A 26,562-nucleotide genomic window follows, 5' to 3' on the forward strand; every position below is an offset into this window, starting at 1 on the left:
CAAATACCAGCACATCCACATCTTTAGAGACCATGACGGTCAGTTTACTTCACCCTGTGGAAAACCAGAGGTCGGTTTATGATCATGTCACTGAGGCATTTTATCTGTTTTCCTCCACAAAGAAGCAGCGAGATCCCAACACCCTGTTTGCTTGACTTTATGTTCCCATGCATTAGAAATACCTGCTGTGTGTTTTTTTTTTAGCTTTTCACACTCGAGCTTCATTTCTGCATCAGTAACAGCCAACACAATCTGCATGCAAATGACGCTGCAGTGAGACGCTGCTGCTCATGAAAACCAAACGGAAAGGTCAAAGCGACGGCTCAGACCAGACGAGTGGAACCAGACGAAGACGGAGAGGAGCCGAGGGCTGAAACCAGCAGAGCGGGACCACAGAGACAAGCTCAGGACCGTCAGGTTCAAGGTTCACATCCTGCCAGCATGGCAGTGAACTGTAGAAGGAGCTCAGCAGCTGCCGACGAGCCTTTGAGCAAGTCGTCGCTCGTTACCACCTTCACAGAATAAATACAGGCTGGGAAAAGCTGAACACTGCCTCCGTGCAGGTTGGCAGGCTGTGGGAGGCGATCTGGCTCCGGGCCCGACAGCAGATACCCTGCTGGAGTAACAGATGGCCCAATGCATCATGGGAGTTATGTCCACAAATATCTGTTATGGTCTTAAATAGCACAAGAAGCTTCCATAAGGTTAAGGAAGCAGGTTTTGTTTTTAACTGGACTGTGGGTTGAATGCACTGGTTTACCCATCAGCACCATCTGTTACAGGACCATGTCTGAGTTTACTCCCAGCTATTTTTAAAGAATACTGTAGGTTATTAAAGTAGGTTGTGTACCAAATAATTACATAATGACTTGGTCAAAAGCATCAGCTGCTGTTCCTGAAATATCAAAGTCTGGAGGAGGTTGGAGACGTGTTGTGTTCAACCAGGTTTTGCAAATCCTCCATCGTCCAGTTTCCTAACACAGGGTGGATGAGTGAATGGAAGGAGCCCAGGACTCAGGATTTAACCCCACCCTGCTCTGTGTTTGTAGATGTTCCTCACCGTGTACCTCAGCAACAATGACCAGCACTACAGCGAGGTTCCCATCACACCGGAGACGCTGTGCAGAGACGTGGTGGAGCTCTGCAAGGAGCCCGGTGAGGCCGACTGCTACCTGGCCGAGATGTGGAGGGGCTCAGGTGACATACACAGTTATCTTTGTGTGGTTCAACACTGATGTTGGCTGATGAGGCCTTTTGTTGTGACTTAAGATCCCAAACCAGGACAACAGACCCATGTGTCCACATACTTTTGGCCATATAGTGTAATTAAATCATCAAATTATAATCATCAGATTTTCTTTATGTAACAGAGTGTGCTGTGTTTTCTAACCAATCAGAACGTGTCATTGGAGAAGGGGAGCGGATGATGGAGGTGTTGCAGCGATGGGGGCAGCAGAGGGGGGAGGTCCGTTACCTCCTGCACCATCAGAGAGCTCCGGGACGGGACTCAGGTGAGAAACATCTGCCCACCGCTGCACAGTTTAACGCTGGAGGCAAACACAGCCGTTCGTGCTGGAGGTGGGAACTTAACCAAAGATATCCTGTCGATTTAACATTGTTCTGCTCAGCTCGCTGACGTCACTGCGTTAACGTCGTTGTGTGTTCATTTGTGCTCATTTCTTCCATCTGAGACATGAATGACTTGGCTCTCTTTTTGTTTCTGGTTTTATGGGATGTTAAAGATTTTCTGTGTGCGCGCCAGAATTGGTCCAGATGTGGAAGTCGTGCTGGGCCAGATTGGGGCCGTTCCTCCTTCCTGATGGAGTCAAAGTGCAGGAATCACATTACATGTTTCTCTGCTGTGTCTCTCCTCCGGCTGCCAGTAGAAATCTGTTATGGTCTAAAACAGCACAGGAAGCTGCCGTAGAGGTTAAAGGAAGCGGGTTTTATTTTTAACTCGTATCCTCGGTTGAGTGCATCACATCACATACTGGTTTACCCATTAGTCATCTGGCTCTGATTATTATTAAATTGTCCAAATCAACCAAAAAATGTCAAATTGATTTAGTTTTTATGTTGGATTAATTTCTGCAAATATAACTTTGTTGTTGCATCGTGCTTATTTGATGCTTTTAATGTGAAGCAGTTTGTTAATTTTGGTTTGAAAAGTTCTTTGTAAATAAATCTTCACATAATTAATGACTCATTTACTCCTGAAAGCTGTAAAAGACAACAAGCTCTAACTGGTCAAACGAGTCGTCTGCTGATTCGGCCAAGTCAAGAATTTCTAACTACATCAGCTCATCTTGACCCAGCGACATCAGAACAAAAACACGATCTCAGCTGTGGAGAGATTATGTTCTTTCACCAAATAAATGGACGTCACTCATATCACATTTTCTAGTCTTAGAGATCACTCAAAGAGCTTTACACACTCACTCATTCACTGATCAAACAGCCGTCAGGGGCAATTTAAGGTTCAGTATCTTACTTAAGGACGCTTAGACATGTGGACAAGAGGAGTCGGAGATCAAACCTCTGACTTTGTGATTGGTGGACCTTCTGAGCCACAGCCAAAGAACACACTGCAGTGTGTTTCAGCTCCAAAAAGCAAATGTAATTCAGTCAGAAGCCGTCCTGAACCTCCATCACTCCACATGTAGATATTTGTTACCAGCTGCAAAACCTAGTGACCTTTCATTCAGCTGAAGTTGAAGCTGAGGAACAAACTCATCTTAATGAGGATTAAAGTGTTTGTCAGGAGCAGATCATCATGTAAACAAGCATCTTCCTGATGTCTCACACACACTGCTGCCTTCAGCCGGGTGTTCACAGTAATCCAGTTGTTTACAGTGGCACATGGAGCAGATCAGCAGCAGGATCTGCTCTACAGTAACAGAGGAGCTCCAATGTGTAACCACAGTAGATGACAAACTGTAATCAGCTTATGACTGGAGGCAGGCGAGTCTGCAGCTGCTGGGCTCTGAGGGTGATTTTTTTTTTTTTCCCGAAAAACAAAGGAAATCCCCTCTGAGGTTTTCCTGAGCTGATACAGTCCAGGTTCATTAGATCAAGCTTTTTTTAACTATTTTTTTATTGTCAACAAATCCCATGAGCATAGCCAAACTAACAACGTGTTAGTGCGTCTCTTAACTCTGTCTGATGTCTCTGCTCTGAGCTCATTGGTTCCTACTAAAGAAGTGAATCTTTAAAAAGCTGTGTCCCAGTTCAGGGGCTGCATCCGTCAGAGGAGCATTTGAAGACTGATTCTGTCACAGTGGTTCAACTAGGCTGTCCCATTTCAAAAGCTCCTTCAAATGCGTCCTTCTTTTCCTGGGCCACCAAGGCTCCAACGACCGGATCCTTTGTGTCCAAACTTATCCCAAGATTCATTGCGGTAATGAAAATAAACAACACCAACAGAGAGCCTGAAGATCACGCTTTCAAATGTAAGTATTGGGTTTCAGCTCAGTTCAACCACTAAAAGTTCAACTGTTAAAACCATGGGCCTTAAAAAAAGGTTTTTGTGAAAAAAAGTTAAGTGTTGTCGCAGTAAAAATCCTCAGTGGACCAGACCATGTAATTCTGGTTCATGTCATTTCGGTTCGTGGTCTACGACAGATATGAAGGGCCACACCTTCGTAGACCACGTCCTCTGAAGGATGTGGCCCTTGAACTGGGACACATGGTGTTTCATTTTTTTAAGAAAAGGCTCAGTCGTTTCCTCTATCAACTGCTCACTGTAGTTTTCATCAAACAAACAGGATTATGTGGTGCATTTTTTGGGAACTATTTTTCAGAGTTTGTGGAAATGAAGGTTAGAATGAAACACCCAGATGTCTGACCTCTGTCTTTTTCATAGTTCTTGCTAACATTTTGCTTTGCTCTTGTTGAGCTCTCAATAAGTCATTGGACATCCAGCTGTTAATGTCTGAGATTACAGGGTTCAGGTATAACTGTGTGTCATCGGCGTAATGACGTTTTTTACATCTGAGGCTGATGGGAATGTCATTAGCTTTGTAGGTATTTGGTGGTAGAGGAAGAGTCAGGATCATCAGAGTCAGGAGGACTGGACACCATCAATATCTGTGCCTGACTTCACAACGATCCATCTAAACCAGTCTGACAGGCTGACATGATTATCCATAGAGCTAGCATCAGTGCTAACTGTGGTGTGTTTTTGTGTGTACAGGTGGATCCCGAGCTGCAGATCAGATGATGAAGAGGAACCAGGTGAAAGCTTCTGCAGAGAGATGTCTGGAGAACGGGGTCAGAGACTTTTAATCAGTCACATAAGAAGTTTAGAGATATGTCCAGGATGAGTTTAGCCTAGCTTAGCATGCAAACTGGAAGCAAGGGGAAACTGCAAGACAAGCAGTCTGTCAGGTTTACAGTTGCACAATAAAAATGTAAAAACAGGGACATTGTGGTTTTAGCAGGAGTTAGCGCTACAGCTATTGTTTTCACTTTAACAACAACAACAAGGTGAAACAACTTTACAGTGTCGTCTGTGCTGTGTGTTGCTTAAAATACCTTAAAACCTTGTGGTGTTGTGGAGGCTGCACTGCATGACATATCTCTGAAAGTTCATGACCATGTGAAGGTGAACTCTGACTGTGTGTGTGTGTGTGTGTGTGTGTGTGTGTGTGTGTGTGTGTGTGTGTGTGTGTGTGTGTGTGTGTGTGTGTTGCAGGTCTCAGCTCCTCGTCTGGACGTGACGCTGGGCGAGCTGCAGGATCTGGCGATCCGACAGCAGCAGCAGATCAACGCCCAGCAGCAGCTGCTGGCCTCCAAGGTACAATCTGTCCTCAACAAGTCTTGGGTGCATTTAAATGGACTCAACTTATATAGAGCTTTTCTAGTCGTATTGTTTTACACTTGAAGCTACATACGAACGTAAAAAACATGTAAAGGAAACACGGCTATTCCAAAAAACTCTATGTCACAAAACATTGTATAGGCTTGCATGAGGTGGTTTTTCAGTTGATTGGACAAAGCAATATTTCACAAAATCTAATTGGAAACACTTTAGTCACATCCTTGTTGTGGCCCCTGTTGTATCAGGCCCCAGGGAGCCTGTGCCTTTCTCTGCATTCACTAAATCCCAACAGACTGACGGACTGTTGTTTGCAGGAGCAGCGGCTGCGGTACCTGAAGCTGCAGGACCAGCGGCAGCAGCAGCAGCAGGAGGCGTCTGAACAGGAGCGACTGCGGCAGCTGCGAGAGAACGCACACAACCAGGAGGCCAAGCTGCGGCGGGTCCGGGCCCTCAGGGGCCAGGTGGAGCAGAAACACCTCAGCAACAGTAAACTAGGTCAGTGTGCAGGAGTTCTGGGTGTTTGGTTTTATTGGTTTAAACTGTGACTGAAGCAGGTGATTTGATAAAGATGAACCTTGTTCTTGTGGTGTTGACACTGAGACGGCAGCATCACAGCGACAATTAAAATTAAACACAGAGTTTTCAATGTTTTCATCAAACGTCATCAGAAGATAGGAAATTATCTCCAGAGGCTCTAATGTCTTTGACGTTTTAACGTTATTTCTTTGTATTTCTAAAAAGAAGTTCCTGTTCTCTTCAATACAGTCACAGTAATAGAATAAAGACAGTTTGTATCTGTCCATTGTGTGTGTGTGTGTGTGTGTGTGTGTGTGTGTGTGTGTGTGTGTGTGTGTGTGTGTGTGTGTGTGTGTGTGTGGAGCAGATGGGTGGAGACTGCCCATCACACAGCACAGATCAGATCAGATTAGATGACATTAGATCAGATAGCTTTGACTCGGGGTCATCATTATGGAAATTACAGGATTTACATTAAGCTGCTTGTGATTTAAAATGTTACTGTTTTGTCCTTTGTGATTTACATTTGTGTGTGTGTGTGTGTGTGTGTGTGTGTGTGTGTGTCTGTCTGAGCAGAGTTTGAGTTCAGTGTGTTTGTCTTCAGTAGCCTCAGATGTGTAATCTGGTTTTCTGATGATTTAAATCATTATTTTGTCCATTTTACACCGAAATAAAAATGGCTGCATAACATGAAGTAAATAAAGTGTTATTTTAACACTTTATTTTGTGTCCTGTATTTTCCTCATAATAAAAAAAAAAACTAAATAAATCATTATTTAACTTGTCTGAAAGTTGTTTTGGTGTAGACACTGAGACCCAGGTGTTGTGTTGACTTTAGTATCACAGTGTGGATATGAACTGTGTTTGTGTGTCAGTGGAGGAGATCGAGCAGATGACCAGTCTGTTCCAGCAGAAGCAGAGGGAGCTGCTGGTGGCTGTGGCGAGGGTGGAGGAGCTGAGCGACCAGCTGGAGGTGCTGAGGAGCAACAGACTGGAGGCTCCCCTTCCTCCTCCTCCTCCTCCACACCACCACAACACCTCCTCCTCCACCGTTGAGCTGGAGCGACTCTATAAAGAGCTGCAGGTAAGATCTCCGGTGACGTGCAACAGCTGCAACAACCACTGCTGATGCTAAAATGCACCTGTGATACGATATTCTAGGTTTATGATGTGAACATGTTGTGCACAGAGATGCATCGTCAGGAGAGACAAACCAGGCAAATGTTTGAGGCCCTCATGGAGAAAAGAGGGCCCCGATGGCCCCTCATTTTGGCACATTTGCTGTGGATTTAGGGGACGTCAGAGGGGGGGTTGTTTGATGCGTTGCTTACCATCACAACTGATTTCTGCTGTAACTATCACATCAACAGAATCAGAGCCTTATCAATCATCATCAGTGCAAACTACAAAAACACTAAACTGAAAAAAATCTGCATCATTGATTAAAAAAAAATCCAAAACAATATTTGCACATAATGTAGTTTACATGCAAATACAAAAGAAATACTACTCACCAGAAATGATCAAATAATCCAATGTAAAATAGAAAATGTACTTTTATATTTTACTACATTGTAGTGTTGTGCAGTACTTCTTCCAACACAGAAAGAAATAACCTGGAAAAATATCTTTTAGTTTTGTAGTTATGAATCAGAAAGAGACATTATAAAGACGGTTAGTTAGCATGAGCTAATCAGGAAACATGGTGATGTCAAAGGATCTCTGGTCAAAATGTGCATTAACATATTAAAGGCAAAGATGTTACATTACATTAACAATTAGCTAACTAGCCATCTAGCTAACAACAAGCTAGTGAGGCTAGTCTGAACATGAACATAGCAAACAAGCCAGGCTAGCTAGCAAATTTTGCAGTTTCACCTGCTTCCGCACCTATTCTTCACCTCCACTGACCTGACACCTGCCTCGCCTCTCAGCTGAGGAACAAGCTGAACCAGGACCAGAGCGCCCGGCTGCAGCAGCAGAGAGACAGCCTGAACAAGAGGAACCTGGAAGTGGTGGCGATGGACCGACGGCTGGCCGAGCTCCGGCAGCGGCTGTGGAAGAAGAAGGCCGCGCTGCAGCAGAAAGAGAACCTGCCGGTGAGTGAAATCTGTCAGTGGAATATTCTGTTTTTACAAAAATTTTTTTTACAGGGATTTAGTTGATATTTTATGAAACCGATGTTACCTTTCTACCATCACCTTCACATTTTTCCTGTTTGTGCTGAGCAGGTCAGATATTTCTGTTTCCTGTCCAGGTGGCCTCAGATGGCGTGGCCCCTCAGCACGGCGTGGGCTCCAGAGTGGCGGCAGTGGGGCCGTACATCCAGTCATCCTTCACAACAAGCTCTCAGGGGCCTCCGGTGCCGGCCCGCCAGGAGGTTCTGGTGAAGCCAGCGTACCCAGACGGCACAGCCACCCTGCCAATGCCTGACTCATCCCTGAAGCCGCCGCCCAGACCAGCCAAACCAGCCTCAGGTTCTGTACATTATTTGGGGATTATATATGTTAGTGAATCTCAAACAAATAGTTTTTCTCCATTCTCTGTCCCATTTGGACTGATGTATCCTGAACTAGAACTTATAGTGTGTCGAATCTCACCTTTTCTGCTCTTCACAGGTTTCAACACCTCAAAAATAAACAAACTCCCTGACTGGAGCAGCTCTTTTTCTGAATCCAGTGGAGGTTACAGCCACGCCTCCACCCTGCCTCGCATGTCCAGCCTCGGCTGCCGCAACTCAGGTTGGTTAGGGTTCCATTTCTCCAGAGCCCGAAATATGGGATGTCAATCGTGGCTCAACTTTTCAGTCTTTGAGATAGGAGATATTTTTGTTGAAAATATTGGTGTTGTGATGATTTTCTGTTCTGTAGGTGGTGAGACCCTCAAAGACCAGAAGGACCTCTCTGGGTCGGATGTCCCGCCCCCTGTCCCCTCACGGACCGGTCAAACCACTGAAAACCTGCTCAGGGACAACCAGGTGCCATTCCACTCTGACTCATTCTCTATTTTGACCATTTTAATGGTCAGCTTTCAGTTGAGTCTAATACTCTTTATTTCCGTATTCATATTCATAACTCATCTTTAGGCCTCAGGTAAAGGTCTGTCCAAGATGGTGGCGCCACCTCCAGTTCCCAGTAAGCCCAAACCATTCTCCTCATCCAGCCCACCAACCTTCTCCAAGCCCCCCTACAGCACCGGGACCTTCCCTGGTAAGGTGCGACCAGTCGGGGGCCACCTCAGGGCTCCGGCAGGCCTCTCCATCCACAGCAACACACTCCCTCTGCCCAACAAGCAGGAGAGTCCTCCAGCTGCCGCCATCCGACCTTACACCCCTGAGCTTTCAGATGGCCCCCCTCCTGTGCTGAAGAAGAAGCCTCAGACTGTTGCGGCTTCATCCATCTACTCGATGTACACCCAGCAGGCCACACCAGGGAAGGGCTACCAGCTAAGTGGCCAGGGCACGCTGCCCCGCAGTCAGCCCCGAGGTGAGCTGGACTTGAATTTGTGTGTTGTAAATCACAGATGGAGGTTGCTGTTGTGTTGTTTTGCTCCTGATGGAGCTGATGTTGAATTTGTTGGCATCAGTGACGTCAGTATCTCTGCCTCTTTGCAGTGTATGGGAAACCAATCCTCCCAGCCAGCACGGGGCAGCAGTCTGTCACCTCGGACAACACTGCCATGACTCCTGGGTCCTGTTTGGCTGATGGGAGTGAGGCTGACAACAGTTGCCTGGGTAACAGCGAAGGTGTCAGCGGAGAGACAGCAGAACGTGCCACCCCTCGACCGCTCAGCCCCACCAAGCTCCTTCCCTTCCTGTCCAACCCTCACAGGAATCCCAGCGACGCCGACCTGGAGGCCCTGCGCCGCCGGCTGCATCATGCTCCCCGGCCCCTGAAGAAACGCAGCTCCATCACGGAGCCTGAGGGCCCAGCTGGTCCTAACATCCAGAAGCTGCTCTACCAGAAGACCACTCTGGCTGCCATGGAAACCATCCCCATGGAGATAGTTGGTCCAGCAGGGGCGTATGTACAGCCCGAGGTTCATGAGGACGAGATGGGGAGTATGGATGTAACATCCAGGGTTGATGACAACACCAGAACTGGCTTCAACCAGCTGCACACTGAGAGCCCAGAAGACCCCCTTACACCGCCTCCTCTGCCTCCTCGCTCACCCATCCCTGACCCCGCCTCCTGCCGGTCCCTGCTCTCCCCTCTGGAGACAAAGGAGGAGGAAGAAGTGTGTCCGTCCACCTCAGTCCACCAGGACCACTTTCCAGAGGAGTTTCCCCCTTACCCACCCCCACCGTACCCCAGCTGTGGGGAGGCAGAGCAGGGAGACGATGCCCTCAACCTGCAGCCACCGGAGGTCACAGGGCAGGTCACAGTGCCGCCGGTGAGTGTTATAATATAAGAACACATAATCGAATCTGACTGATACTTCGTTTGTTAGATGATTATTATCTCTTTCCTCTCCTTCTGGTCTTTCTTTCCCTCAGGGTAAGAGGTCGATTCTCCGTAAAGCTGGCTCAGAGCGGATCAACCACAGCATGCGGGTCAAGTTCAACCCTCTGGCCCTGCTGCTGGATTCATCTCTGGAGGGCGAGTACGACCTTGTCCAAAGGGTCATCTACGACGTGAGTTACACCGCCATCTGGTCTTACTCTGTGGATCCATCAGGGAGAGGGTTGCTCTACTTTGACACAACTCAGGGACAAATGAATTTAAATTCTCACAAATGCAGAGAGGGTGGTAACATTTAAGGAATAAGTGATATCGAACAGCCTTAAATCTTAGATCTGATTGATCAAATGCTACAACTCTTGAACAACAGCTAAATGGATGCTATGTTTCGGGAGAAGTATGAACTGTTCATTAATACTTCATTGTGTTACATTTGTCAGTTTTCAGATGTGACATTTCAAATGTGCTGTTATGTTTATTTGGATTTTTAGCATTTGCTTTTAATTGAGATCAGTGTGACTGCAGATAATACATGGAATGTATTGAGCTTGAAAATTTTCATCTTAAAAGCTACTAAATTTAAAGGGTTAAAATCAGCAGATGTCTACATGGCTGCAGGTCGACGACCCCAGCATGCCAAACGATGAGGGCATCACGGCGCTGCACAATGCCGTCTGCGCTGGCCACACTGAGATCGTCAAGTTTCTGGTCCAGTTTGGTGTCAACGTCAATGCTGCCGATAGTGATGGCTGGTGAGTCTGAACATGAACATTTGTAGTAATGGTTGGTGGGAGCAGTTAATATTTGACGTGTCTTACCTGTACAGCTGCCAACATCCCATCCATACTTGTCAGGGATGTAGGAAGACGTCTTCATTGTTAATCCCTCCTGCAAAGCTCTAATTGGCATCTTTGTTTCTTTAACCAAGAACAAAACTAAGATGTGATTAGAATCGTGCCAGTCAGCTTGAACCACTCTTTCAAACCTTGTTCCTCCCCATGTGTCCAGGACTCCCCTTCACTGCGCCGCCTCCTGTAACAATGTTCAGGTCTGTAAATTCCTGGTGGAGTCGGGGGCGGCTGTGTTCGCTACCACCTACAGTGACATGCAGACAGCTGCTGACAAATGTGAAGAGATGGAGGAAGGCTATGCCCAGTGCTCCCAGTTCCTCTATGGTAAGACAGAACACACAATGTGTTGGGCTGTAGGACTGTCATGATCATATAAAATGTCACCAATAAACAGAACAAAAGGAGGCAGGACTGGTCCATGGTGGGGTTTTGGATCCTTAAGTAAGTTCTCAGGTGTCAACTGAGGGGAAATTAGAGGTCCTTGATGGAATTCAAGAAGACCACAAGAAGTCCATGAGGAGTTTGTTTTGGTTTAAAGTGAATTATTGAAAACTTTAAAAGGGTTCATTTATGGAGGTTCAGTGATTGCTTGAGGACAGGTTTTGACCTTTGAGGGAGTTCCACAGCAACATAGAGAAGTTTTATGAATGCTTTAGGTGGTACCGTGAGGTCTTAAGGAATTAAAGCTCATTGATGGCGTGAGTGAAGACAAGAAATTTTGGAAGACTTTGAAGGGGTCCTTTAGGGTGTTTCACAGGTTTATGAGGATGTTCAATAAGGGGAATTGTTGGAACTTTTGAGGGACGAGTAGGGCAACATGAGGATGTCTCAGGGATTCAGGGATGAAAAAAGAGATGAAGATGAAATGAAGGAATCTTAGAAGACTTTTCCAGAGTCCTTTAGGGTGTTTCACAGGTTTGTTAAGAGGTTTCAGAGGTTTTAGGGAGGATCCATGACTCCCTGGGGAGATCTACAGCAAAATGATGAACTTTTAGGGATCTTTTAAAGGTTGTTCTTCGTGGCATTGAGTAGATTTGGGGACTCCAAGGCATTAAACTGTCCATGACAAAGTTCCAGAGGTCCCTGAGTGGATGTAGAAGAAGTTTTGAGGAAAGAGAACTCCACAACAAAGTTAAGAGGGTTACTCACTGATGGAGAGAGGGAACCCTTGAAAATAAGGAACACCACTAAAACTGGATTCACTCAGGTTGACAGACTGTTTCCTTCCATGTTTCCAGAGGTTTCAAGGGTCTAACTTGGCCACGCTCTTACATATTGTTTGATGATCCATTTTTTAAATGGTTCGTCCCTCATCTTTGTCTTGGTAGGTGTTCAGGAGAAGATGGGCGTGATGAACCGCGGCGTGGTGTACGCACTGTGGGACTACGAGCCTCAGAGCGACGATGAGCTTGGCTTCAGTGAGGGCGACTGCATGACGGTGCTGAGACAGAAGGATGAGGTGGAGACGGAGTGGTGGTGGGCCAGATGTGGGGACCGCGAGGGTTATATCCCCCGCAACCTGCTGGGGGTGAGCTGACTATGTATATCTTCCACTTGCTGACAGAGCTTTCGACATCTTACACACGTTAGTGCCTGAAGCTACTGAGAGCTGATGTGTTGCTTTTAAATTTCTCAGATATTTCTAGACCAGCATGTAAAACATTGAAATCTCATGTTTCAACTTTGGTGATACGGGACTCTCAGCCCGTGACCAGTGTCAGTCTCGACAACAGGAAGCTGGAGAATCCAAAAAACCGACAGATCCATTTTTTCTTAAACCCTTGTAATCCATTATTCTTGGAATTATTACCAAGATACGTAGTTTAATCTGGGAACCTGCTGAAAACCTACAGTTGTATACCAATACATTTCTAGGAAAGTATTTGGAAACTGTGGGACTGTAAAACTGATTTGACCTCAACACTTCATGTGCAGTGAGTAACTCCACAGGGAATTGAACCGTCGACCCTGTCAGCATCAGTCTGTCTCATCTCTTTTTATCAGGTTTAAAAGCAGCTCTTAGAATCCTGTTACTCAACAGCTTTATGTAAGAAGTTTCAGTATTTAATGTTATCTTAATGGTGTTTTAATGAGAAACTCTTCCCCCTTTTATTTCCCAGCTGTATCTACGGATCAAGCAGCGGCAGAGGAGCCTGGCCTAACTCGACAGCTGATGAATCCTTCAAAAGACCAAAATATTCCAGTGAGGGAGGAGCAGCAAACGAGTAAAAACCTCTGGACACAAAACGTCAGAGAGAGACAGATGTTTTCTGAACTGCCATCGGACCTCTGGTTGGTTTTCAACCTCAGCACAAAGAATGTTACAGTGAACTGTTGGAGAGTAAGAAGGAACAAGAGTTCATCTTCCTCCTGTTTCAAACAAACAGTTGATTAGAGATCTTTGGCAGATATTTAACTTCTGTTGGAGAGTTATATCCTCCAGCAGAGGTGTCCTGAGGCGCCAGAAGCCTGAAATTCTTTTGGGTTCATCTTGTGTTTCTTTTTTAAGATTTTATTTTCATTTTATTGAATAGTGGCAGTTGTTGGAGTCAAGAAACATCAGGAAACAAACGGGGATACAGTGTGCAACAAATGTCCCAAAGGCTGGAACTGAACCCGGAACGTTGCATTTGAACCATAGGGCCTCAATCCCTTACTTTTAATTATTTAATGATTTAATTATTTAAAGATACAGTTGTCTTTTTTGTTTGCTTTTTATAGCATTCACTAGTTTCCCTAAATGTAGCACCCAAAATCTGGTAAAATATTGGAATTATAACGAAACACAAATTTAAGAGGTCTTTTACCGAGTTCAGCTTCTAATGCACTTGAGTATTGGAACCGTAAGGAACTTAAAAAAATATTATTTTTGTGTGCACAAACATACAACAGTATTTGTGCAAACAAAATAACAGTGTAGGAACAAGGTAACAACTTGGAAACAAGATAATAACATGAACATGAAATTATTTTCATGATGTTTAATTTAATAGATTGAACCCAGTTGCCCTTGGACAGTTTTTAGTTTTGCATAGTTGCAGGTTTTACAGTTTTTTCAGGTTTGGTCAAATCCAGCTCAGAGCCTCAGTCTGAACGAGCTGAAATCTGTTATTGTTCGTTTTTCATATTTATATCATCAATGTCCACAAACCAACACAGGATGTATGTGTTGAGAAAAAGCTCCTGTTTTGAAAGAGTAAGTTGTTTAATTTAATTAAGTCATTTTTATTTACACGTCTTTGTTCTGTCAGAAATTAACAAGTTAAGTTAGAAACTTTTAATTTGTTTGATTTTTTTCATTCAGTTCTGTAAAATCAGCAAAATATAAAATTTTAATTCCACATTGGCTGACCTTTTTTAGGCTAGCAGTTACCCCTTACTTCCAGTCTTTGTGCTAAGCTAAGCTAAAGCTATGAAACTGATCCATCTTCATGTCTGACTGAGGAGGAAGGATGATTTTTCAAAATAAAATAAAAAATGTTTAACTCCTTATTTCCACTTCCTGTGAAAATAGAAATAAGACGTTTCAGACCTGCAGAGTCATTTTAATAGTTTATTAATCAGCTCGAGGGACGGTCAGAAGAAACAAACTTTTTAAATGCTCAGCTGTAGCGTTGTGTGAGGTCATGTCACACTCTGACCTCTCAGCACAGCATCCATGTCGTCGTCGTCCTGCAGAATCAGCTGACGCAGCTCTCCGACACACACATGCAGACTCAGAATAAAAAGTGCAAAGTCAGCAGTGACTCCATCTGAACAGTAAGCAAATTGAAACGTTACACAGGATCCATGGAAAGTACATTCGATATTTAGGTTTACAATTGCACAGAACCTCAGAAAAATAACATGAAAAACTGCACCAACACGTCACTGGATACAGGTTTTATAAGAGGAGGATTTTCTGCCGGAACATGCAGGTTATGTTTCACTGCAAAAAGCTGCCTGGTACATCGAACCTACAAACTTTTTATATCGTCACTAAACATGAACAGACAGTCAAGAGTCAGTTGGGTGTGGATGCAGATACTGAACAGACGGCGTGAATCTTGAACAGAACATAAGGCTGTAAAATGTAGAAAACCTCCACTTCCTGTCCACAAACGTCTCATTCCATCAAACACATTTACATCAGGATCCGTTCATCTCACAGCTTCCTCTCCACCTTTCAGACGATACATCCACCTCCTACACCGGTTCATCATCTGTCACAGTTGCTGCTTTTCAGTTAAATAACTGAGCAGCAACAAGATGAAGCGACATGTGGCAAATTAACAGAAAATATGGGCTTCGGGATTCGTCACTAAAACTGAATAAAGTGCAAAAAGACAGAGCATCAAAAACACAACGAGCTGGTGGGTTTTTCAGATTGAAGAATTAGCATCGTACTTCGAATGAGTGCCGAGCCCTGTCCAGAATAATTCCTTTTGAACTTGTGCACATAAATCTGTAATTAATGTTCCCTAATTAATACAACTCTTCACAGAAGTTACATAGCACATGATTTCAAATTAAGAGCCCAGAAAAGTATCTAAAAGTAAAATTTCAACCTCATGCTTTAATGAGGTGAAGCTTGAGGACTTGCTCGGCTGGCGGATGAGCTACTGCCACAATGACCCACTCTCTAACAGGAAGTCAGCTTGTTACCCAGCTAGCCTTGCATCCGCATCAACTGCTGCTTGTGAAACATTCTGCATCTGTTTTTATATAAGTTAAATAAAACTGGATAAAACAATAACTTTCTCTGGAATCTAAATTACTGGTTTCCAACCTGTGGACCAGGGCTCACTGGTGGGCCGCGAAAAGTATTGCAAGTGGGCCGAATTGCGCAAAACAGCACATGCGCACGTGGTGAAAAGATGGAATTACAAAAGATATATATTAATACAGCTTTTAAAAATTAAAAATGTTTAAATGATCAATGAAAATGTTAATGATTAACAATTCAAATTGACGTGGAGTTGCACCAACGGAGTGAAAATTAAAAATGGGGGTTTATTTTGCCTCCATAAACTCATCATTCAAATCCTCAAGTTGAGGAAACTGCACAAAAATCATCAAAACAAAAAATCCACCTCAGAGTGTTGAAACTTCAACTAATAACCTCCTCCTTCAAATTTCATATTCCGCCCGAGCGTGTGGAGATGTTGATATTAGGAGGGGGAGAGCAGAGAGATCAACACTTCCAGCATCACACCTCCTCTCCTTGTCTGAAGACGGCCCTCGAGAAATAATCGCCGTGCCACTTTAAAACCGTTCCTCAAATCCTCCCCAAAAATAATCCCACCGTCTTCACACGGCAGCGGCGCTGATGAAGAGGAGCCTCTTAAACCAATCTGTGGCACAACATCAGATTAACCGTCCAGGCTTAAGTCCACCGAGGTCAGCCTGCTTCAAGTCAAGACACCAACATCCGCTGGGAGGAAGAAGATGATGATGAGGGATGCCGTGATATCGCAGCGGGAGCGCATGAGGACATAACTATAGATCCAGGACAGGCGGATTAATGCGCCAACATGTGGCGGGAGAGTAAACCGATCAGAGGAGCGTTGATGACGTCCGACCGATCAAAGTTCTCACGGAGCTCAACATCTGTCGATCTGAAGGACGGATCTTTAAAGCTCCTGCAGGTTCTGGTCATGGTTCTGGTTCTGGTTCTGGTCGTGGTTCTGGAAGGGGGGCAGCAGGCGTGTGACGTGGCCGATGCCTTTGGTGACGCCCTCCCTGAAGAGCAGCTTGGCGCCCAGTCGCAGGTACTCGGGGTGTTTGATGAAGCGGAAACGAACCACAGCTCTCTCGCCCGTGCGCAGCTCATCCTGCAGCAAAGAGAGAGAGAGAGAGAGAGGAGGTCACATGATGCAGTTACACACAACGGAGAACCAATCACTCTTCATGTCACCTACAAACCGACCTTTCCATGAAGGCACTCCACGGTGGCCGTCTGCCTGACGTTGCCCACGTGCACGGTGACCTGTGACCCTCGGCGGAAAGTCTTAGCGTGGAACAGCAGCACGATGGCGGCTTCAAACTGACAGCAGATAGTTGGGTTCATCTTGGGACTGACCATCACCATGCCCTGCAACAACCAATGTCATCACACGCTGACATCAGCTGCGTGTGGTTTTTCTTCTTCACTCAGCTTTTAAAAACCTGCACAAAGTGACTCAGCAGCTCCTGACTCACGTTCATTAGTAAAGTTAAAGCTCCATCCAGTCTAAAGGTAGACGTCCATGTGTTTGTGATTATAAAGCAGGTCTAGGTTCTATATTAATACTGTGAAAGTATCAAAGCCTCAGTCCACAGAGAAATGCACACAGCCTGTATTCAGACACTGAGCCTTAAAACCAGCCGTCAGGACTTCTGCAACTTTGTGATGTCACAACCAAGCAGTCACTGCCCTCAGTCACGCCCCAAGCCCCGCCCACCTGGACCCACCATCCAACCTTGCAGGATTTGGTTTCTCTGAGTGTTCACCTGAAATCTGCTATCAGATCACTCAGAAAACAGTCAGCCTATCAGAAGAGAGACTCAGTTTCTCCCCTCTGCACTGGCTCTGTGGCCCCCCTCCCTGTCTGAGAACCACAGTCTGACATGACCTCTGACCTTGCGCAGCAGAGAGCGGTCAAAGTTTCCCAGAGCCAGCGTGGCTGCCTGTCCGGCCCGCAGCACCCTGCAGGCCGAGCGGTTCCTCTGGATGCTGCCCACCTTCAGACGCAGGAAGCGACCCTCGTCCGTGGGGCCGACCACCAGCCGCTCGCCCTCCCTGCACACGCCGCTGCAAACACACAGTCAGTGACGCCGCTGCAGAGCGACCGTTTCATCCTTAAAGACTCTGACACTGTGTCTGAGCACGTTCTCCATGATTAAACAGTAACACGGTGGGTTGAGCCGCTGACAGAGTCTGATGAGACGAGTAAAACAAACAGGATTGAAACTGAACTTTCAGGCTTTGTTTTCTCACCTGTACAGAGTTCCTCCCACCACAGTCCCGACATCAGGAACCGAATAAATCTCATCCACCTGCAAACACAAAGGCATGATGGGAAACTTCTGTCAGCTCAGTCACATCAGTGTCTTCTTTTCATTTCTCCTCAGTCACGTTCTCAAACCTGCTATTTGGCTTTAACTGTAATGTTCTGTATTATTCTTCTGTTATTAGTCTTTTAATCTTTTACACTGATGGAGCTGTAAAATGAAGGATGATCATTATAATCAGCTCAGAAACAGAATCATTTTTCCAGGAGTTTCCAGGACATTTTCAAAGACCTGGCATTCACTCAAACACATTGTAAAGTGTAACTTGTAAAGTAAAATGTCTTCGACTGCAGTTACAACAACACATGATGAAGTTTGTGACGTTAGTGACGACCTCTTCAAGGCAGCTCCAGTTCCTCCAGAACCTTTTATGTGTTGTTATTATATTCCAGGCCTTTTCCTTGAATTTCCAGGATGCATCAGAACATGGTGACATGAGTAGAGTTATTACACCTGACTCCTCTGTTAAAGGTAAATGGTGAACACATTGTGTGTGTGTGTGTGTGTGTGTGTGTGTGTGTGTGTGTGTGTGTGTGTGTGTGTGTGTGTGTGTGGACCTGGAACTCGGTGAGCTGCTGCATCAGCTCCTCCTGCTCTTTGCTGTTGCTCAGTGGAGGGAGGATGTTGAGGAAAACCTTCAGCAGGTCCAGACTCTCTCCAGACACCGTGGACAGAGTGAAGATGGGCGTGATGCTGCATGACAGACACACACACACACACACACACACACACCGTGGAAACTTCAGTTATACTGACAGGTGTCCCTGTCCTGCAGTAGTAGTATTAGCAGTATTAGCAGTAGTAGTATTAGCAGTATTAGCAGCAGTATTAGCAACAGTATTAGCAGCTGTATTAGCAGTAGTAGCATTAGCAGCTGTGTTAGCAGTAGTATTAGCAGCTGTGTTAGCAGTAGTAGTATTAGCAGCTGTGTTAGCAGTAGTAGTATTAGCAGCAGTATTAGCAGCTGTATTAACAGTAGTATTAGCAGTAGTAGTATTAGCAGTATTAGCAGCAGTATTAGCAGTAGTAGTATTAGCAGTATTAGCAGTAGCAGTATTAGCAGCTGTGTTAGCAGTAGTAGTATTAGCAGCTGTATTAGCAGTAGTAGTATTAGTAGCATTAGCAGCTGTATTAGCAGTAGTATTAGCAGCTGTGTTAGCAGTAGTAGTATTAGCAGTATTAGCAGTAGTAGTATTAGCAGTATTAGCAGTAGCAGTATTAGCAGCTGTGTTAGCAGTAGTAGCATTAGCAGCTGTATTAGCAGTAGTATTAGCAGCTGTGTTAGCAGTAGTAGTATTAGCAGCAGTATTAGCAGCAGTATTAGCAGCTGTATTAGCAGTACTATTAGCAGCTGTGTTAGCAGTAGTAGTATTAGAAGCAGTATTAGCAGTATTAGCAGTATCTGTACCCACCATGAGGACTGTGTAAACTGCTGCGCGGCGGTCACGGCGTCGTCAGGGTTTGACACCACCATGGGGACCTTGTTGCAGCCCGGCTGCTTCAGGACTCGCTCCAGCTGTCGGACGGTTCGCTCCACGGTGCCACGGGAGCACAGGTCCACTTTACTGACCACGATGAAGATGGGAACCTTCAGTGCCATGGCCAGGCCCAGGTGCTCCCGGGTCGTACCAGCTGGACGGAGGAGAGGAGGAACACAAAGGGATGAAATACAACATTACCCAGAAGCCACCTGACAAGTACCTTCTGCTGAAGGAATCACTGAAGTTTAAAGTCATCATGATGGGAGTCAGAGAAATCTAGACACCTACATTTACCTTCCTCTAACTGAGGCTTCAGACTGAAGCAAAATTAATTGTTCAGCGCTGGAAGAAAATTAACAACCTGACGTCTGCAGGACTGAGAGAGAGTGAGAAGGGCTGAATAAATCAGCCCTGACTCTTCAAACTGTTCTCCTCTGACCTCTGGTGGTGACTTGTTGTGTTGCTGTAGGTGTTGAGGAGGCAGAGAAGAAGAAATAATTCAGGACTACGTCCAGATGCATATTCTGACATATAACGTTTTATGAGAAGTATAAATATATATATATATTTTTATTCACTTACTTTATTGTATCTATGTTGTTAATTTTCTCTATTTAATTTTACTTCTTGTTTTTAGTATCTATTTTAACCAGTTTTTAGTCTCACTTTACCTCTAAGTTATTATTATTATTATTATTAGATCTTTTAATATTATTTCATTGTTGGCATTTTTAAAAAGAAGTGTTTTGTTTGTTTAATCTACGAAATTCTGTTTTTTAAACCTGCAGATCCATCAGGCTGCTTGATGGATTAACAGGATTAGAGTTTAAATAATTGGTCAAATCATTATAATTATTAATATTAACTCATTCTCAGAATAATTGTTGGTTGCAGGTCTAAACTGGATCATTGCCTAGATGTGATGAATGTGACATGAGGCTGCAGCTCACCGATGCCGGTGTTGGCGCTCACCACCAGCATGGCGAAGTCGGGGCAGTAGCTGGTGAGGCCGAAGATGGTGGTCTTCAGGTACTTGTGGTGTCCGGCCAGGTCGATGAAGGTGATCATCTTGGACGAGCTCTCGCAGATCTCCTCCGCCGTCCGAGACTCGCTGTAGTTCACAACCTGCACGACACGACGCAGTGATGAGAGCGATGTCATAGATATGACGGTTTACTGAAGGCTGCTGTCCTGTGTCCTCTGTCAGTGACATCACCTCTCCTTTGCTGTTGAAGCCCAGGATCTCGAAGCTGATGCTGGACGTGCGTCCGGTCTGGATCTCGTGCAGATGCCTGAAGAGGTTGAGCCGCGCTCGGCCTCGCCCGTTGTCCAGCTCGCCCTGCGTCAGGACGCCCAGCAGGGTCGATTTCCCCGAGTCCACGTTCCCCAGCACCGCCACCCGCAGGTCCAGGAACTGTCCCGGTCCAAAGCAGCGTGTCAGAGGAGAAGGATGATGAGTTCATATTTAGTTTTGAGAAACAGAAATGAGACGTGTGTTTTTGTTGACTTTCATCAGGGGACAAGGAGGGACCTGACAGAAACTCACCTGCTGATCATCAGGAACCTTCCGAACCAGCACTTCTGCGATTTTCCGAGTGTTTCTGTCCAAGTCGTAGTCAACCTCCCTCTCTCTGAGGAGAGTGATGTCGGCCCCGACTCTGAGGAGACAAACACAGACCTGATATAAAGAACCAGTCTGTACCAGTTTGTTTAATAAGCACAAACCGCTTTTAGTCACTGACATTTTCATAAGTAAACTTAAAGTTTCAGTTTATTTATGTTCATCCTAAAGCGACTGGAAACTGGCCTGAGGTAAATTATCCATCACATTTAAAACAATTAACCTTTTTCTGTCACTTTGACCTTTGACAACCAAACTCTAATCAGTTCGTCCTTGAGACCAAATGAATGTTTTTAACAAATCTGAAAAAATTCCCTCAGTGTGTTACAGAGATATTGACGGGTTGTCTGAGCACAAGTAGAAACACAGCGAGGCTGTAAAGATGGACTGGTGAGGAGATCGGTTTTCATGTTGGACTGATGACGTTTAACGTCCCCGACAACCTCTGTCGTCACATTTAGACACTTGTTAGCAACCGGCCTTTTTAACAGACGGTGAAGCAGAAACACAAAGACTTCAGGAGCAGGGAACAGGAAGTGATTAAATGAAACTCATTTCTGAGTTTTAGGACTCATTCCTGCAGCCAAATTAAAGTCTTCTGTAAGAGGTCTGGAGGTCTGCTCCAGCTCTGTCCCTGCACAGACTCTAAAAGCTGCTTGTGCTCATTAAAGAGTCTGATCTGATAAATACATCAATACTTTTCCACAAAATCCTTGCTTGTTTACAATTTTTCTGTATTTTTATTTTCTTGTGACTGCAGTACTTCCCAGCAAATGTAATTAGGTCCTTCAACGCACCACAAAGGAAGGTGCCGATGTGCACAGCCACACAACAACAGAACAAACTAGATCATCCCTCAGCAGAGACAAACTTTCTGATCAGACCAACCCCGACACGTTTGAGGGGACCTACTTCTCCGCCATCCTCTTCAAGGTCTTGAGCGAGGCCTTCATGTCGGCCTCGGTCAGGCCAACCAGCAGGCCGTTGTCCTCCACGCCGATCTGATAGACGGCCTCGCCGCGGCCCTCCTGCAGACGCCACTTCAGCTGCGTGGCCAGATGCTCGAAGCGATACTGAGTGGGGTTCACCAGCTTCAGCTGACAGGAGAGAGAGAGAGAGAGAGAGAGAGAGAGAGAGAGAGAGAGAGAGAGAGAGACCCAGTGACACAGCAGGCAAATATCCACTGAACACATATATAACATATCAGTAAGTAGTGAAAAACACTGACTATAGTTCCCCAGGTGACGCCTTCAAACATCTTGTCCGACCAACAGTCCAAAACACAGACGCTATAATCTGCACCTCAACCAACTACAACAGTGAATACTGTTTAAACAGGGCAGCAATAGAAATAATACATTAATATACAACAGTCAGTGTCAGTGTTTTTATTTTGGTAAAGGATCTGAACTCTTCTTCCTCTTCTCTACATATCTACTAACAACAAAAATGAGACGAGAAATGTTTTGTCTGATCATTTTCAAGTGAAACTAAAATGAAAGGATCCTTTAAAACTCAAACACTGACGTCAGCGTCGGCCTCAAATATCCAGAATCAGTCTCTGCTGTCAATTAAAAACACAAATACACCAAAAATAACAATCACATGAACATAAAAATGCAGCCTGCAAATCATGCACCTCACTTTCTTTTTCCATGTCAACTTAATAAATAAAAGAAGATTAAATATCTAAAGTGTGACAATGCCAACAACACTGAGACTCACTGATGAGGCTAAAAACAAAGCTAAACATGTGAGGTATTTCCTGAGGGTGGAGCTACAGGATCATTAACATCTAAATACGTTGGTGCAGAGATGTTGTTGTAGTCACAGCAGTGGGACTGATGGACTGACGGCTGACAAGCATCAGTGACCGAGGACTTTTTAAACAGTTGTTTCAGAATAAAATACCACAACTGTAAAATATGTGTTGTTGTAGGATTTACTGACTGTAACAGTTTGTGGTCGGTGTTTTCCTCAGCACAGAGACACAGTGAGTCACAGTTCAGATAAGAAACAGAAACTAAGTCTGTTGTGGTTTTACTGGAAGGTCATAAAAAGTGCTGGGTGAGGTGACAGAGGGCAGTGATCACTGTTGACTGAGTCTCACCTTCAGCTCAAATCACTATAAAAAATAATTCAAGATTTATGGTGATAAATTTAAGACTTTTAAAGATGTTTTTATAACAAAGAGTAAAATTTAAAAACCTGTTTCATGATATCAAAGTATTAAAGATATAAAACCAGGAGGGATGATTAGGCCAACAGTTAATGATATCTCATCTCCTCCCTGCAGTATATAACAGGCTGCAACTAACTGTTTTCATTATTGATTAAGCTGCTCATTATTTTCCCTATTAACTGATAAATTGTTTTTTGTCTGTAAAGAAAAGAGTGAACAATTTTCTCTGGTTTCAGGTCTTTAAATGTGAATATTATCATTGTCTTCAGTGACAGGAAACTGGATCTATAAAACAAGATGTCTCCTCAATAATCAGGAGATGAACTGGTAATAAGTGTAACTGTCAGCAGGTCTCACACCTCAGTATATTTATTTCACTCTCATGTGAAGAAGTGAGAACCAGCAAATACTTTCTTTAAAAAATGATTTAAACGATTAAAACATTTAGTCCATTATCAAAACAGTTACTTGCTGATACATTTTATGTTGATTTACCGACTTATCGCTGCAGTGCTTATAACAATCATTCATAATAGTATCATGAATTACTCATTAATCACAACCTGGACAAGCATATACGGATAAATGGATGCAGTGGTTCCAGTTTTTGCTAAAAAATCACATAGAAAAACATTTAATAACAAACATCACTGCCAAGAAAAAAAAGTTTTACCTTTGAAAATGAAAATCAAGATATCTTAATACCTTCAAAGGCCTTTAATGGTCAAATCTTTCAACCTAAAACTGGTCTGTTCCCTAAACTGTCACCTGAACATCCTTAAAGAGCTCAGAGAGAAATCAGAGATCAAAATGTTCATACTTACGTGTTATTATATTATTTACCTTATATTCAATGTTTCCTTCTTCAGCCTGGAAACAGAGACAGAAGAGAGATGAGGTTAACTAATGTGGACAGCCCCAAAAACAGATTCTGTCTGTCTCCAGCTCCGTGCAGGAATGGTTTTCCCAGTATAACGTGAGGTAACTTGATTCAACCGCAGGGATGAAGTGGAACAGTGAATGTGAGCCTGATCACCCAGTGTAAGTGCTTTTAAGCTTCAAAGGTGAAGTACATATTGAATTTCTGCTGCCCTCCCTGCCAGCACCTCTGCAGGAAGCTCTTTACTCTCAGTGCACAGTGAGGTGATGAAACCTCTTCCACCCCAGGTTCACTCCTAAAGTGAGGCATGTTCTGGATCCAGGGACTTTGTGAAGGGCTTCATTACACTCTTCTTGACTGAAAACCAAAATTAAAAACAAGCAAATCTCCTGTATCACATCTTTGATAATCACTATGTGCACATTCTGATGCACAATTTCTGTTATTCATTTTGATGTCCCCACATAGTCACTGTCTGTTTTTGTTGTATTTCTTGAGGGGCCATTCGTGTCCGGGAGAAAGTGTCTACCTGATTTCATGAACTATTCTTGCAATTCAAGGTTTGCTTTGATAGGAAGAGGTACATGAAATACATAATGCACAAATTCTATCTTTTCCTGTATCAACTGGATTAACTTCTCAATTCGGCATACAATTACTTCGCCTAGCACAACTCAATTCATCTGAATGTCTGTTTATACTACTGTTATTCTAGATTTTATCCGTCGCATTTAAATTTCGTCATGGGCTTTTCAAAAAATATGAGGCTAAATATAGAAAATCACACACTGGTGTTGTTGCAGCCTATGCCGAATTATTAATTGGCTATTTCCAATTCAGAAAAGCTATTGAGTCAACTTCTATGGCCTCTCTGTCTAAACCATATGGGCAAAAATATCTGTAAAAGTCCGAAATGTGAGTACGGTTTGGTGTGACGTTTTCACCAGACGAGAGAACAGCATTACATTAGCAGAGGGGGCTCTCTTATAAAGTCTAACTCATAATAACAGTGTTTCGACGCCATGTTGGAGATATTTTATTAGTGTGGTGTAAACAAGACGGAGCTGTAATTAGCCTGCGACTGGCTAGAGTTTACCGCAGCACCGCGAGCTAGCTGGCTAGTTTGGCGGGCTGGATAATCCGCGGGCTGAAGAACCGTGGCTACCTCCGGTGGTAAATACGGCGGCGGTGTTTTGTTGTTCCTGTTGTTCTTTTTATTCCTTCTTCTCCTGCCTCGTTTGCCTCTTCTCGTTCGCGACTTTTTCGCCGTTTTCTTCCCGTTATTACCGGCGCCCTGTCCGTGTCTGCTGTGCCCGGGCGACACTGCACCACTCTCGGACAAATCCACCATCGCTGGGCTCAAGACGTCCGCCTGGAACGGGAGATCTCCGGGAGCAGCCTGGCTTCACGGTGACGAAACGACATGTAAGAACAACACAAGCGATAATACTAATGTTCCGCTCTCTAGCATCACATCTGTGGAGGCACTCGGCCTGTCTGTGAGAAGAGCCGCCGCGGAGGATGCTCTGCTCAGCATCATCGCCGCTGTCAAGTCCGCCTCACTGAATACAACACAGCTTCCGGTTATGACTTTCAAAATATTTCACCAACACGTTTAACAGGAAACTGACTCAAACTCCAAAATAAAGGTATAGGAAGTCACGAAAATCCCCATTTTTGTGAGCAGTTTGAAGTGATACGTCACTCAGGGAAAATATTAAAAGGATTTAAAGAGGAATGACATTACACAAATTATTCGTCTTTACAAACCTAGAGCGCAAAATATCTATAACAACGTTGCTATGAATTAGATTTTTTTTGTCTGTTTTTCTCTTGTGGGGGTAATTAAATGGTGTCCTACTTAACTGTCTGAGTTTTTTGACCCCTTGAAACCATAATTTTTCCTTATCTGTAGCTGTAAAACCCCTGAGTAAAAAGCCAAGACATGACAGTGAAATTCTATCAGTGAATTTTTCTTTCTTTAAGGACCAAACTTTAAAAAGCTGTTTTTAACCTAAATAGTAGTTTTCTAAAAATAACATTGTTTTAGGAATTCTACAATTAGGTTTTGTCTGTTTTGTAATTTTTCTATGATCAGAACATGTGTTGGTGGAGGGAGGCACTCGAGTGCCATTCTATTGTTTTTTTGTTTGTTTGTTTTTTTGTTTATTTTATTTTTAAAAAAAATTCATGATATAAACACAGATTCCAGACTATTGGGAAAAAAAATCTACAAATTTGACGTCAATCATCACAAAACAATTGTTTGCCACCTTGTCATGTTCTTTAAGCCTGAACAGAGTTTCTCTTCACACTTGTTTGGCTCTGACTTCTGCTTTATTCATCATCTGCTCTGAAGGAATCATTGAAACAATCAACAGTTTTTACACAATCATCAGACATTATAGAAATATTCAAACCTGACATGTTGTCATGTTTTACAGATTTTTACAGATGTCTCTCATTGATACTTACAAACAGCTGTTGCAGTTATTAGATCAGATTACATCATTTGACTGAAAAACCTCTTCAACTCTGATCATTGTCTCAAAGTTTCCCTTTAAAAAGCCTTAAAGTAAAAAAAAACATCTTCCCCTTTATACCAGTGACTCAGACTGTACTCTCTCTGTTCATGTTGTAGCTCTGAAGCAGTAAACGTTAAAAATCCAACACACAGTAAATACAACAATGTCACAATAAATGAACACATGAATTATGTT

General features: G+C 44.0%; 2 protein-coding genes across 3 annotated transcripts in view; one reads left to right on the plus strand and one right to left on the minus strand.

Annotated features, from left to right (window-relative positions):
- The window catches only part of tp53bp2b (tumor protein p53 binding protein, 2b), a 26,708-nt gene extending 12,570 nt beyond the window's left edge, over positions 1-14,138 (plus strand). Inside the window, exons 3-19 of the mRNA XM_071503130.1 lie at positions 1,050-1,197; positions 1,398-1,511; positions 4,193-4,269; positions 4,694-4,795; positions 5,134-5,314; positions 6,211-6,419; positions 7,270-7,434; positions 7,593-7,812; positions 7,954-8,076; positions 8,206-8,312; positions 8,421-8,820; positions 8,949-9,727; positions 9,831-9,968; positions 10,414-10,547; positions 10,804-10,970; positions 11,975-12,174; positions 12,767-14,138. Coding sequence (XP_071359231.1) covers positions 1,050-1,197; positions 1,398-1,511; positions 4,193-4,269; positions 4,694-4,795; positions 5,134-5,314; positions 6,211-6,419; positions 7,270-7,434; positions 7,593-7,812; positions 7,954-8,076; positions 8,206-8,312; positions 8,421-8,820; positions 8,949-9,727; positions 9,831-9,968; positions 10,414-10,547; positions 10,804-10,970; positions 11,975-12,174; positions 12,767-12,808 — 3,306 coding nt within the window. The 3' untranslated portion in view covers positions 12,809-14,138. The remainder of the gene's footprint in view (positions 1-1,049; positions 1,198-1,397; positions 1,512-4,192; positions 4,270-4,693; positions 4,796-5,133; positions 5,315-6,210; positions 6,420-7,269; positions 7,435-7,592; positions 7,813-7,953; positions 8,077-8,205; positions 8,313-8,420; positions 8,821-8,948; positions 9,728-9,830; positions 9,969-10,413; positions 10,548-10,803; positions 10,971-11,974; positions 12,175-12,766) is intronic.
- Positions 14,139-14,186: 48 nt separating this feature from the next.
- gtpbp2b (GTP binding protein 2b) lies at positions 14,187-25,404 on the minus strand. Of its 2 annotated transcripts, none has more exons than XM_071503139.1 (12): positions 25,008-25,404; positions 23,806-23,832; positions 21,693-21,877; positions 20,706-20,817; positions 20,376-20,573; positions 20,110-20,284; positions 19,091-19,310; positions 18,236-18,371; positions 17,605-17,663; positions 17,247-17,418; positions 16,555-16,719; positions 14,187-16,459 (listed from the first exon to the last, which is right to left on the minus strand). In XM_071503139.1, the coding sequence occupies exons 1-12, from the start codon at positions 25,191-25,193 to the stop codon at positions 16,259-16,261; spliced, it is 1,836 nt and encodes a 611-aa protein (XP_071359240.1). In that variant the 5' UTR covers positions 25,194-25,404; the 3' UTR covers positions 14,187-16,258. The 2 variants fall into 2 exon arrangements, with proteins under 2 accessions (XP_071359240.1, XP_071359241.1); XM_071503140.1 differs by having other exon boundaries at positions 24,069-25,150.
- Positions 25,405-26,562: the final 1,158 nt, after the last annotated feature.

Source organism: Trachinotus anak, unplaced genomic scaffold, assembly GCF_046630095.1.
Source record: "Trachinotus anak isolate AG129_WGS33_773 ecotype Australia unplaced genomic scaffold, CSIRO_AGI_Tana_v1 ptg000019l, whole genome shotgun sequence".
Classification (NCBI taxonomy): domain Eukaryota; kingdom Metazoa; phylum Chordata; class Actinopteri; order Carangiformes; family Carangidae; genus Trachinotus; species Trachinotus anak.

Bases quoted from the DNA above. Each gene is read 5' to 3' on its own strand.
- gtpbp2b (XM_071503139.1), bottom strand. From the start codon at position 25,193: ATGGTGGATTTGTCCGAGAGTGGTGCAGTGTCGCCCGGGCACAGCAGA. The intron at 20,574-20,705 runs GTGAGTTTCTGT...GGACCGGGACAG, and splicing joins AGGTTCCTGATGATCAGCAG to TTCCTGGACCTGCGGGTGGC. The intron at 17,419-17,604 runs GTGAGAAAACAA...GTGTGTTTGCAG, and splicing joins GTGGGAGGAACTCTGTACAG to CGGCGTGTGCAGGGAGGGCG.